Below are 14,099 nucleotides of genomic sequence, written 5' to 3'. Positions count from 1 at the left end.
CTATGACAGACAAAAGGAGAAAAAAAATCCAGAAAATCACTGTAGGATTTTTTATGAATTTATTTGCAAATTATGGTGGAAAATAAGTATTTGGTCAATAACAAAAGTTTATCTCAATACTTTGTTATATTTATTTATTTTTTTATTTTACCTTTATTTAACCAGGCAAGTCAGTTAAGAACAAATTCTTATTTTCAATGACGGCCTGGGAACAGTGGGTTAACTGCCTGTTCAGGGGCAGAACGACAGATTTGTACCTTGTCAGCTCGGGGGTTTGAACTCGCAACCTTCCGGTTACTAGTCCAACGCTCTAACCACTAGGCTACCCTGCCGCCCCACAATATACAATATACAATACACAATACACAATATACCCTTTGTTGGCAATGACAGAGGTCGTTGTTGTATGAAAATAGGGTGCTGTTGTTTTGATAACAACATTGATAAATTGTTGACTTAAAAAAACATTCACCATCTCATGAATCTTACCATCAGTATTTTTCCACCATGTCAGATTGTAAAATGTGCTGATTGTAAAAAAAAAAAAAAAATGTTAAAAAATGATTTAATTAATGGAACATATTTCTGTCTGAATGGAAATAAAATGTGGAAAGAATGCACCATTATTGGACAGTCATTATATACATCTACATATAGAGGGCTTTGCGTTTGCGCCACAAATCACCTAGCAACCGCACCAGGCGCCATGTTGGATGTTGTTATTCGTCTTTAAGGCGACGCTGCCGAGTGTGACGTGTAATCTAATGGACGGGCCGCTTCTTTATTAACAACCGCTTGTTTAGCTATCTCGGTAGCTTGCTAGCCAACATAGCCGAAACATTGGAGCTCTTTAGACGCGTTCAGTGTATATTTTTCTGTGTTTTAAAACATACTTCTTTCGTATAGCTAGTTGCCCCATTTAATTTCATATTTACGTTGTAAATCGGGTAGCTAGCTGGCTGGATAAATTAGATTAGCTCCAGGCTAGTCGTTAATGCTAACCCGCTAGCTAGCTAACATCCCAGACCATGAGTTCACTGAGCTACTCTCCTGTTAAAGAAGAGGAGGTCTGCTGGACGGAGAAAGAGGCTCTGGGGATGAACATTGTCATGAAAGAAGAGGAGGATGTTTCAGTAAAAGGAGAGGAAGAAGCTTTCAGAATGAAAGAGGAGGAAGAGGAGGCGATCAGTGTCACATTGAAAGAAGAGGATGATGTTACAGTGAAAGAAGAGAGAGAACATTTTAGAGTGAAAGATGAAGAGGGGATAGAGACTGTCACAGTGGAAGAAGAGAAAGAACCCTTTGTAGTGGCAGAGGTGGCTATCTTAAGAAAAGAGGAGGAAGACGTTTTGGGAGATGAAGAGGAAGGAGAGAAGACTGAAGATTTGATTAACACCAGTGAGTACCGTCTTAAAAGCAGGGCCGCAAACTGCCCTTATTTAATTAATATATCGTTTTAATATCTGGCTCTGGGCCTCGCCATTGATTCTTGGAGAATACAATTTATAAATGTCCACTGAACTCCGAACCCAAAATATAAGCTTGTTTTTTACTCCTTTGTTTGTGAACAATGTAATTGTAAAATAACACTGTATATCCTCAAAACATGGAGGTAGTTCGATTAGGCTGAACCTGAGACACTGACCACAACCACAAAGATACTGACCACAACTACTGACTACCACAGACCTCACCTACTGACGCCAACTACTGACTACCACAGAACACACCTACTGACTACAGATACTGACCACAACCACAAAGCTACTGACCACCACAAGTACAGCTACATACACCAAACCAATGTTCACATGTTTAGGCTATCCTGACTTCAATCCATTATCGACTAACCTATATAAATGTGCATACATTTACATAAAATAACCCACTACCAGTAAACTATTGAACCGTTCAAGCTAGATACAACAAACCAATTTTCATATGTTCCAGCTGTCCTTTTCATCCACCTACTTTTCCAACTATAACCAGTCACTACCATTACTATAACCAGTCACTACCATTACTATAACCAGTCACTACCACTACTACTGTAGACACTACCACTACTATAACCAGTCACTACCACTACTATAACCAGTCACTACCACTACTACTGTAGACACTACCACTACTATAAACAGTCACTACCACTACTATAACCAGTCACTACCACTACTATAACCAGTCACTACCACTACTATAACCAGTCACTACCACTACTACTGTAGACACTACCACTACTATAACCAGTCACTACCACTACTATAACCAGTCACTACCACTACTATAACCAGTCACTACCACTACTATAACCAGTCACTACCACTACTATAACCAGTCACTACCACTACTATAACCAGTCACTACCACTACTATAACCAGTCACTACCACTACTATAACCAGTCACTACCACTACTACTGTAGACACTACCACTACTATAACCAGTCACTACCACTACTATAACCAGTCACTACCACTACTATAACCAGTCACTACCACTACTATAACCAGTCACTACCACTACTATAACCAGTCACTACCACTACTATAACCAGTCACTACCACTACTATAACCAGTCACTACCACTACTATCATGTATATCGCAGCCATACATACATTAAAACAAGCTAGAAAACAACACATTGTCTTCAGGAAAAAATGTACAGTACTTTTCAGTGATCACTGTTAGTTTATCAGTAGGTCTCCATAGGAACCTATTCTACATGGTTCTTCAACGACCATAAAAAATACTCATCACTATTTCTCTCCCCAAATAACCTAAAGCTTTTCTAATCACTAATCATTATCCTGCCTTCTCAGAGTGATTCAGAGTCCACATTATCCTGCCTTCTCAGAGTGATTCAGAGTCCACATTATCCTGCCTTCTCAGAGTGATTCAGAGTCCACATTATCCTGCCTTTTCAGAGTGATTCAGAAGCCACATTATCCTGCCTTTTCAGAGTGATTCAGAGTCCACATTATCCTGCCTTCTCAGAGTGATTCAGAGTCCACATTATCCTGCCTTCTCAGAGTGATTCAGAGTCCACATTATCCTGCCTTTTCAGAGTGATTCAGAGTCCACATTATCCTGCCTTTTCAGAGTGATTCAGAGTCCACATTATCCTGCCTTTTCAGAGTGATTCAGAGTCCACATTATCCTGCCTTTTCAGAGTGATTCAGAGTCCACATTATCCTGCCTTTTCAGAGTGATTCAGAGTCCACATTATCCTGCCTTCTCAGAGTGATTCAGAGTCCACATTATCCTGCCTTTTCAGAGTGATTCAGAGTCCACATTATCCTGCCTTTTTTTATACCCACCAACATTACATGTAACTCAGGATACCTTTCAAGCTAGAGACACCAAACCATCTTTCACATGTTCAGGCTATTCAACTACAGTGTAACTATATACATTTTCCACTGAGGGATTTTTTTTCTTTTTTTAATAAACACTTTTAAAAGACCTGAAGCAAGTCACACAATTTTTCGTAATGGAAAATGACCATTTAGTTATTATTATAATTAGGAACGCTACTCCTTCACGTTTAAGCTGGAAACGTCATATAAACTTTAAAAACGTGCAGATCGGTCTGGAATAGTGTGGCTGGTTGGCTACACCTCTTTGGTGTCTTTTACTTCTTAAACTATTAAACGTTTTTGTCTTCGTTCACTTTCACGGCACTTCCTCACTATTCTAAAAGGGCCCGTTGTGACGTCATCACTTCCTCACTATTCTAAAAGGGCCCGTTGTGACGTCATCACTTCCTCACTATTCTAAAAGGGCCCGTTGTGACGTCATCACTTCCTCACTATTCCATAAGGGCCCGTTGTGACGTCATCACTTCCTCACTATTCTAAAAGGGCCCGTTGTGACGTCATCACTTCCTCACTATTCCATAAGGGCCCGTTGTGACGTCATCACTTCCTCACTATTCTAAAAGGGCCCGTTGTGACGTCATCACTTCCTCACTATTCTAAAAGGGCCCGTTGTGACGTCATCACTTCCTCACTATTCTAAAAGGGCCCGTTGTGACGTCATCACTTCCTCACTATTCTAAAAGGGCCCGTTGTGACGTCATCACTTCCTCACTATTCTAAAAGGGCCCGTTGTGACGTCATCACTTCCTCACTATTCTAAAAGGGCCCGTTGTGACGTCATCACTTCCTCACTATTCCATAAGGGCCCGTTGTGACGTCATCACTTCCTCACTATTCTAAAAGGGCCCGTTGTGACGTCATCACTTCCTCACTATTCCATAAGGGCCCGTTGTGACGTCATCACTTCCTCACTATTCCATAAGGGCCCGTTGTGACGTCATCACTTCCTCACTATTCTAAAAGGGCCCGTTGTGACGTCATCACTTCCTCACTATTCTAAAAGGGCCCGTTGTGACGTCATCACTTCCTCACTATTCCATAAGGGCCCGTTGTGACGTCATCACTTCCTCACTATTCTAAAAGGGCCCGTTGTGACGTCATCACTTCCTCACTATTCCATAAGGGCCCGTTGTGACGTCATCACTTCCTCACTATTCTAAAAGGGCCCGTTGTGACGTCATCACTTCCTCACTATTCCATAAGGGCCCGTTGTGACGTCATCACTTCCTCACTATTCTAAAAGGGCCCGTTGTGACGTCATCACTTCCTCACTATTCCATAAGGGCCCGTTGTGACGTCATCACTTCCTCACTATTCTAAAAGGGCCCGTTGTGACGTCATCACTTCCTCACTATTCTAAAAGGGCCCGTTGTGACGTCATCACTTCCAACATTGTTGTAAACACAAATCGGCTACTTTGACCACTATGCCAAACAACTTAGACAATAAGTCCTGACTGTCTGGACAGTTTCCTCATAGTCAGTGTTCTACCATCCTCTCTCTGTCTCTGTGTCTGTAGTCTGGACAGTTTCCTCAGTCAGTGTTCTACCATCCTCTCTCTGTCTCTGTGTCTGTAGTCTGGACAGTTTCCTCAGTCAGTGTTCTACCATCCTCTCTCTGTGTCTGTAGTCCTGACAGTTTCCTCATAGTCAGTGTTCTACCATCCTCTCTGTGTCTGTAGTCCTGACTGTCTGGACAGTTTCCTCAGTCAGTGTTCTACCATCCTCTCTCTGTCTCTGTAGTCCTGACTGTCTGGACAGTTTCCTCAGTCAGTGTTCTACCATCCTCTCTCTGTGTCTGTAGTCTGGACAGTTTCCTCAGTCAGTGTTCTACCATCCTCTCTCTGTGTCTGTAGTCTGGACAGTTTCCTCATAGTCTGTGTTCTACCATCCTCTCTCTGTGTCTGTAGTCCTGACTGTCTGGACAGTTTCCTCAGTCAGTGTTCTACCATCCTCTCTCTGTGTCTGTAGTCCTGACTGTCTGGACAGTTTCCTCAGTCAGTGTTCTACCATCCTCTCTCTGTGTCTGTAGTCTGGACAGTTTCCTCAGTCAGTGTTCTACCATCCTCTCTCTGTCTCTGTAGTCCTGACTGTCTGGACAGTTTCCTCAGTCAGTTTTCTACCATCCTCTCTCTGTGTCTGTAGTCCTGACAGTTTCCTCATAGTCTGTGTTCTACCATCCTCTCTCTGTGTCTGTAGTCTGGACAGTTTCCTCAGTCAGTGTTCTACCATCCTCTCTCTGTCTCTGTAGTCCTGACTGTCTGGACAGTTTCCTCAGTCAGTGTTCTACCATCCTCTCTCTGTGTCTGTAGTCCTGATGGTTTCCTCATAGTCAGTGTTCTACCATCCTCTCTCTGTGTCTGTAGTCCTGATGGTTTCCTCATAGTCAGTGTTCTACCATCCTCTCTGTCTCTGTAGTCCTGACGGTTTCCTCATAGTCAGTGTTCTACCATCCTCTCTCTGTCTCTGTAGTCTGGACAGTTTCCTCAGTCAGTGTTCTACCATCCTCTCTCTGTGTCTGTAGTCTGGACAGTTTCCTCATAGTCAGTGTTCTACCATCCTCTCTCTGTGTCTGTAGTCCTGACGGTTTCCTCATAGTCAGTGTTCCACCTCATTGTTGAGGAATGTGTTTGTTCTTAAATTGCTTGTAATATTGTATGTTATGTAAACTGTTTGATCTGCATTTATTGATTTGGTATTTATTATGTGTATTTGTTTTTAGGGCTGATCCCATTTAGTCCCCTGGTCCATTGTTTTAGGGCTGATCCCATTTAGTCCCCTGGTCCATTGTTTTAGGGCTGATCCCATTTAGTCCCCTGGTCCATTGTTTTAGGGCTGATCCCATTTAGTCCCCTGGTCCATTGTTTTAGTGCTGATCCCATTTAGTCCCCTGGTCCATTGTTTTAGGGCTGATCCCATTTAGTCCCCTGGTCCATTGTTTTAGGGCTGATCCCATTTAGTCCCCTGGTCCATTGTTTTAGGGCTGATCCCATTTAGTCCCCTGGTCCATTGTTTTAGGGCTGATCCCATTTAGTCCCCTGGTCCATTGTTTTAGGGCTGATCCCATTTAGTCCCCTGGTCCATTGTTTTAGGGTTGATCCCATTTAGTCCCCTGGTCCATTGTTTTAGGGTTGATCCCATTTAGTCCCCTGGTCCATTGTTTTTAGGGCTCATCCCATTTAGTCACCTGGTCCATTGATTTGGTCGATAGGCTGTTGGTCAACCAATATATTTTTTGTTAGTTGAGCAGTGGCAAATATATGATAACAAATGTGTCACACTAGACACCTGTCTGAGTGGACTAATCCATTTCAGAGGTCGTGGGGGTGGTACACCAGTATCACCTATAAGACATGTACCTATCGATTCCCCAATACATATATCACCTATAGGATATTTACCTATCGATTCCCCTATACATATATCACCTATAGGATATTTACCTATCGATTCCCCAATACATATATCACCTATAGGATATTTACCTATCAATTCCCCAATACATATATCACCTATAAGACATTTACCTATCGATTCCCCAATACATATATCACCTATAAGACATTTACCTATCGATTCCCCAATACATATATCACCTATAGGATATTTACCTATCAATTCCCCAATACATATATCACCTATAGGATATTTACCTATCAATTCCCCAATACATATATCACCTATAGGATATTTACCTATCAATTCCCCAATACATATATCACCTATAGGATATTTACCTATCAATTCCCCAATACATATATCACCTATAGGATATTTACCTATCAATTCCCCAATACATATATCACCTATAGGATATTTACCTATCAATTCCCCAATACATATATCACCTATAGGATATTTACCTATCGATTCCCCAATACATATATCACCTATAGGATATTTACCTATCAATTCCCCTATACATATATCACCTATAGGATATTTACCTATCGATTCCCCAATACATATATCACCTATAGGATATTTACCTATCAATTCCCCTATACATATATCACCTATAGGATATTTACCTATCAATTCCCCAATACATATATCACCTATAGGATGTTTACCTATCAATTCCCCAATACATATATCACCTATAGGATATTTACCTATTAATTCCACAATAAATATTTCACCAGTTCTACATTTACCCTTAATTATCATCATTTATTATCTGCAATGTTTGTTTGGTTACAGTCATTTCTGTTAATGCATTCAATATATTATTACCCGTGTCGTTGTCAGAGTGGACACGTTGTTTGCAGAGCTTATAACCTATGCTACACTTGTGAGAAGCAAACGTTGGTGTATTTTCATTCCGTTTATGAGTTTTTGTCAATTTTATTAATTTAGTTTGGCGCTCTCCTGTCAATCTTGAGTAAGGACACTCACCTGATAGAAGCAGGTCTGTAGACTACCTGGCCCTCAAATGTAGGGATATAAATGTGCCCATTTTGGGGATCTGATAGTTTTAACTCACCACCACCACTAATAAACTGTGGAGCTTCAAAAAGTCTTTTTTTTCTTCTCCTCAAACAGGAAGTAAACAAAGTGTGTTTTTACATCCATGGAGAATGACAATAGTTCCTCAATGGAGCAGATTAGAAACATCTTTCCTGCTCTCTCCCTTTAGAGAACCACTCAGGGTGATTTATTTGTTATTTTTCATCCTCTGATTCAATGGAAAAGTCTTTTTTTTTAAAGGCCTACCTGATTACTAATTATCCAACGCATCTTACGGCATCCAATGGAAACGTCAGAAAATAGCCCTACCTGATTACTAATTATCCAACGCATCTTACGGCATCCAATGGAAACGTCAGAAAATAGCCCTACCTGATTACTAATTATCCAACGCATCTTACGGCATCCAATGGAAACGTCGGAAAATAGCCCTACCTGATTACTAATTATCCATCGCATCTTACGGCATCCAATGGAAACGTCAGAAAATAGCCCTACCTGATTACTAATTATCCCTTGGCCTTCAGCTGTGTCTGTCTGTCCAGAGCTCACTGGGGCAGGAAACTCTGAGGGCCCAGAATATTTAATACAATGTTGTGAGTTCACTAGCACCATCTTCTGGGCCAGACCAAGTTAATCCAATGTTTCCAGCTCCTAGCAGACAGGCCATGTGTAGCCAATGTTTCCAGTTCCTAGCAGACAGGCCATGTGTAGCCAATGTTTCCAGCTCCTAGCAGACAGGCCATGTGTAGCCAATGTTTCCAGTTCCTAGCAGACAGGCCATGTGTAGCCAATGTTTCCAGTTCCTAGCAGACAGGCCATGTGTAGCCAATGTTTCCAGTTCCTAGCAGACAGGCCATGTGTAGCCAATGTTTCCAATTCCTAGCAGACAGGCCATGTGTAGCCAATGTTTCCAGCTCCTATCAGACAGGCCATGTGTAGCCAATGTTTCCAGCTCCTAGCAGACAGGCCATGTGTAGGCAATGTTTCCAGTTCCTAGCAGACAGGCCATGTGTAGCCAATGTTTCCAGTTCCTAGCAGACAGGCCATGTGTAGCCAATGTTTCCAGCTCCTAGCAGACAGGCCATGCGTAGCCAATGTTTCCAGCTCCTAGCAGACAGGCCATGTGTAGCCAATGTTTCCAGTTCCTAGCAGACAGGCCATGTGTAGCCAATGTTTCCAGCTCCTAGCAGACAGGCCATGTGTAGCCAATGTTTCCAGCTCCTAGCAGACAGGCCATGTGTAGCCAATGTTTCCAGTTCCTAGCAGACAGGCCATGTGTAGCCAATGTTTCCAGTTCCTAGCAGACAGGCCATGTGTAGCCAATGTGATTTATAGGAGATTTATTTTTATCAGGATATTTTCTAACTGCAGTCTGCAATGTTTTTATTTGTTGTCTTTACGTAGGTATTTTTTTTTTTTTACATATTTGGCAAAATAAGTTACTTTTTAGGTTTGTATCATTTTCATTTAGATACCATCTTGATTAATCACATGACAATGATTTTGAGATTAAATATTTTATTATAAATTAAATGAAACTGTTCCATGAAAAAATGTGCCAATGAAAATCATACTTGTCACGCAGATCAGTAGAGATGGTAGAATAACTTCAAATGAATTTCATTGGTCACATATTTAGCAGGTGTGGAGACATGCTTGTGTTTCCAGCTCCAACAGTGCAGTTGTATCTAACAATTCACAACAATACACACAAATCTATAGTATAATAATGAAGAAATATATCAAATATTAGGTTGAGCAACGTCAGAGTGGCATTGACTTAAATACAGTAGAATAGAATACAGTATATACATATGAGATGAGTAAAGCAAAATGGAACCATTCTGACCAGTGTTCCATTATTAAAGTGACCAGTGTTCCATTATTAAAGTGACCAGTGTTCCATTATTAAAGTGACCAGTGTTCCACTATTAAAGTGACCGGTGTTCCATTATTAAAGTGACCGGTGTTCCATTATTAAAGTGACCGGTGTTCCATTATTAAAGTGACCAGTGTTCCATTATTAAAGTGACCAGTGTTCCATTATTAAAGTGACCAGTGTTCCATTATTAAAGGGACCAGTGTTCCATTATTAAAGTGACCAGTGTTCCATTATTAAAGGGACCAGTGTTCCATTATTAAAGTGACCAGTGTTCCATTATTAAAGTGACCAGTGTTCCATTATTATAGTGACCAGTGTTCCATTATTAAAGTGACCAGTGTTCCATTATTAAAGTGACCAGTGTTCCATTATTAAAGTGACCAGTGTTCCATTATTATAGTGACCAGTGTTCCATTATTAAAGTGACCAGTGTTCCATTATTAAAGTGACCAGTGTTCCATTATTAAAGTGACCAGTGTTCCATTATGTGTGCTGTGCCCTGCGGTTGTGGGCGGTGCAGCTGCCGTACCAGGTGGTGATACAGCTCGTATGCTCTGCGGTTGTGGGCGGAGCCCTGCAGTTGTGGGCGGTGCCATGCGGTTGTGGGCGGTGCAGCTGCGGTTGTGGGCGGTGCCCTGCGGTTGTGGGCGGAGCCCTGCGGTTGTGGGTGGTGCAGCTGCCGTACCAGGTGGTGATACAGCTCGTATGCTCAACACCCATTGAATGTGGCCGCTGTCAGTAAATGTCGGCAAAGAAGCATAATTTAAGTCGTAAAATGTCTAACTAGTTATGTGTTATGCTAATTAGCTAGGAAGAGGTTGCATAGCAACAGCATCAACTTCCGATAGACGGGAAAAGCTCTAGTATGCTCATCTGAAAGAACTAATAGTATATACTTATTTATACATGTATCCTATACTGACTAGTCCATTTATCCATTAGGTCTATTACATGTATCCTATACTGACTAGTCTATTACATGTATCCTATACTGACTAGTCCATTTATCCATTAGGTCTAATACATGTATCCTATACTGACTAGTCTATTACATGTATCCTATACTGACTAGTCTATTACATGTATCCTATACTGACTAGTCTAATACATGTATCCTATACTGACTAGTCTATTACATGTATCCTATACTGACTAGTCTATTACATGTATCCTATACTGACTAGTCTATTACATGTATCCTATACTGACTAGTCTAATACATGTATCCTATACTGACTAGTCTATTACATGTATCCTATACTGACTAGTCTATTTATCCATTAGGTCTAATACATGTATCCTATACTGACTAGTCTATTTATCCATTAGGTCTAATACATGTATCCTATACTGACTAGTCTATTACATGTATCCTATACTGACCAGTCTATTTATCCATTAGGTCTAATACTGCTTCACAATAGTCAAGTTGAAGAGTGTTTTTATTGGCCTACAGACCACTACAGACACTATTCTATTGAGGTGTCTAGTCTGGATTAAACCTCATAGGAAGACAGTTTTATCATTTGGAGATTTCATTCAGGTCTCTGTTTAACTAAAATAATCTGTTTGTCTTTGGCAGGAGAGAGACCAGACTCCCACTCTGACAGCAGGAAGAGTCCTTCAGGGGAACCAGACCCAGAGACGCCCAAACCAGCGAGACGACACCACTGCTCCCACTGTGGAAAGAGTTTTAGTTGGTCAGGGTACCTAAAACAGCACGAGAGAAAACACACAGGAGAAAAGCCTTTCCAATGTTCCCAGTGTGAAAAGAGATTTACCTGGTTAGGGAGCCTAAGGGAGCATAAGAGAATACACTCTGGAGAGAAACCGTTCCACTGTTCCCAGTGTGGATTGACTTTCGCCAGGTTAGGGAGCCTGAAAACCCATGAGAGTTCACACACAGGGGAAAAACCTTTCCAATGTTCCCAGTGTGGAAAGCGTTTTACCCAGTTAGGGAGGCTGAAGGAGCATGAGAAGATACACACAGGTGAAAAGCCATTCCAATGCTCCCTGTGCGGAAAGAGTTTTACCAAGTTAGGGAGGCTGAAGGAGCATGAGAAGATACACACAGGGGGAAAGCCTTTCCAATGCTCCCTTTGTGGAAAGAATTTTACCCGCTTAGGGAACCTAAAAGAGCATGAGACAAAACACACACAAGAAAAGCCCTACCAATGCTCCCTGTGCGGAAAGAGTTTTACCAAGTTAGGGGCCCTGAATAGGCATGACAGGACACACACAGGAGGGGATAAGACATACTACTGCTCCCTGTGTGGAAAGACATTTAACCGATTAAGACATCTGAATAAGCATGAAAGAATACATACACAGGAGGAGAAGACATACCACTGCTCTCATTGTGGAAAGACATTTTCCCAGTCAGAGGACCTGAAATCACATGAGAGAATAGAGAGGCTGTGTTCTGACTTGTGTTTTTGACTGAGAATTTGTGTTTTTGTTCATGCCAAATTAAATCATATTGTTTATATGAAATCATTAAAAATATGCCAACTTTAAAAAAAAAAATGTTTATCTGGAGACCTGATCTAAAATCAGATTAAACACAATTTGTATTTTGTTTTGATTATGAACTTTAATGGATACAACTATAAACCCTCTGTTGTTCATTATAATTTGGGGATATTATTATATAGATTAATAGAGTTTTGGATTTCTTGATTCTAACCTCTTGGATGTGATGGGATCTGGCTTTTCGCTAAATGAATTTGATTGAATACATGATTTAGATATTGCACCATGTACATTATGGAATAGATTAATAGAATGAGCATTTCTTGATTTTGAACTTTGAAACCTCTTGAATTTAGTCGTTTTGTTTCATTGAGTTCATTTGTTTACTAGTCGTCAAGCTAAAGGACGATGAAAATGTGGTGGCGTTTTTATAACAACATTGATAAGTTGTTGACATGAAAAACATGAATGTTCCCACCAATTCCACCATGTAGAAGCAGTATAGAGTTGTTTATTTTGATATTATCTGTTGACTGAATGAATCAGAATTTGCATAGAATACAGATGTGTAGTAGATGTGAAGTTGATATTAAAATTCTCACTCATCAAAAGTTAATTGATGAACCAAAGCTTCTCTTTGTAAGTCTCAATATAATATTAAACTTTTGAAAGAAACTTTGTCTGAAAATCAAATATTTTCCTCGACTGCGTTACCCACTCCAGACAACAGATGGCGATGTTTCTAGCGTGACGTATAACCTAGTGGACGGGACGCTTCTTTGTAATAAAATAATATTTTTTTTAGTCTTAATTTATTTAGTACCAATACTCCCTTTACCCTGTCTAACTAGTACCGATACTCCCTTTACCCTGTCTAACTAGTACCAATACTCCCTTTACCCTGTCTAACTAGTACCAATACTACCTTTACCCTGTCTAACTAGTACCAATACTCCCTTTACCCTGTCTAACTAGTACCAATACTCCCTTTACCCTGTCTAACTAGTACCAATACTCCCTTTACCCTGTCTAACTAGTACCAATACTCCCTTTACCCTGTCTAACTAGTACCAATACCCCCGTTACCCTGTCTAACTAGTACCAATACCCCCGTTACCCTGTCTAACTAGTACCAATACTCCCTTTACCCTGTGTCGTGGAAATTTCCTCTATTTACCAAATCATGGGAGCAAACCACACACACAAGTCAGAGTTAGTTATAAAAGTCCATCTTTAATTATATGAGCTCTATCACAACCCTGTGACTCTCAGATTGATTCAGTGTCTCCCAGTGAATCCTCTGAGAGCCCCCTTACAATGCAACTGAGTTCCTTTAATAGCAAAGACACACATAGTCAGACAGCATAGACATAACTCATCGTTCAGCTTTGTCTCCTTTCCCAAACCATAAACCAATCCTCCAAATCAACAGGCATATATCAAATAGTCATTTAGATACAACCCACTCTAAATACAAACTCCTGGACAAACTCACGGAGAGGAGGGTGAGGCTATAGGTTAAGATAGAAACAACATAAGAGGGAGCATAGAATGATTCCAGACACTGCAACCTTCCTTTCCCCACTATGGGAAAGGTAGATAGTGAAAGATATGTTTACACATGATGACACTTTGACCTCTCCCCTCTCAGCGGCCCAGGCAACTTAGTTTTGACATAGAACAGACGCAACCTCACCACAGAATTACAGAAAAATACCATTCTGATGAGAATTAACTTACACATATTTGATGAATATAAAACATCTTACATATGTTACCAACAAATTCTGAATCTTCCCTAACACCTGTCTAACTAGTACCAATGCCCCCTTTACCCTGTCTAACTAGTACCAATACTACCTTTACCCTGTCTAACTAGCACCAATACTCCC

The 14,099-nt window shown here is 40.7% G+C and overlaps 1 protein-coding gene across 1 annotated transcript; it reads left to right on the top strand.

Annotated features, from left to right (window-relative positions):
* The first annotated feature begins 859 nt into the window (after positions 1 to 859).
* LOC139394572 (zinc finger protein 180-like) lies at positions 860 to 12,620 on the top strand. Its single transcript, XM_071142669.1, has 2 exons — positions 860 to 1,398; positions 11,318 to 12,620. Exons 1-2 carry the CDS (start codon positions 1,029 to 1,031, stop codon positions 12,172 to 12,174), a joined length of 1,227 nt encoding a protein of 408 aa, XP_070998770.1. The 5' UTR covers positions 860 to 1,028; the 3' UTR covers positions 12,175 to 12,620.
* Positions 12,621 to 14,099: the final 1,479 nt, after the last annotated feature.

The sequence above is a fragment of the Oncorhynchus clarkii genome, unplaced genomic scaffold (genome assembly GCF_045791955.1).
Source record: "Oncorhynchus clarkii lewisi isolate Uvic-CL-2024 unplaced genomic scaffold, UVic_Ocla_1.0 unplaced_contig_110_pilon_pilon, whole genome shotgun sequence".
NCBI lineage: Eukaryota > Metazoa > Chordata > Actinopteri > Salmoniformes > Salmonidae > Oncorhynchus > Oncorhynchus clarkii.
This window is presented reverse-complemented; position numbering and strand designations above follow the sequence as displayed.

Bases quoted from the DNA above. Each gene is read 5' to 3' on its own strand.
- LOC139394572 (XM_071142669.1), top strand. From the start codon at position 1,029: ATGAGTTCACTGAGCTACTCTCCTGTTAAAGAAGAGGAGGTCTGCTGG. The intron at 1,399-11,317 runs GTGAGTACCGTC...TGTCTTTGGCAG, and splicing joins TGAAGATTTGATTAACACCA to GAGAGAGACCAGACTCCCAC.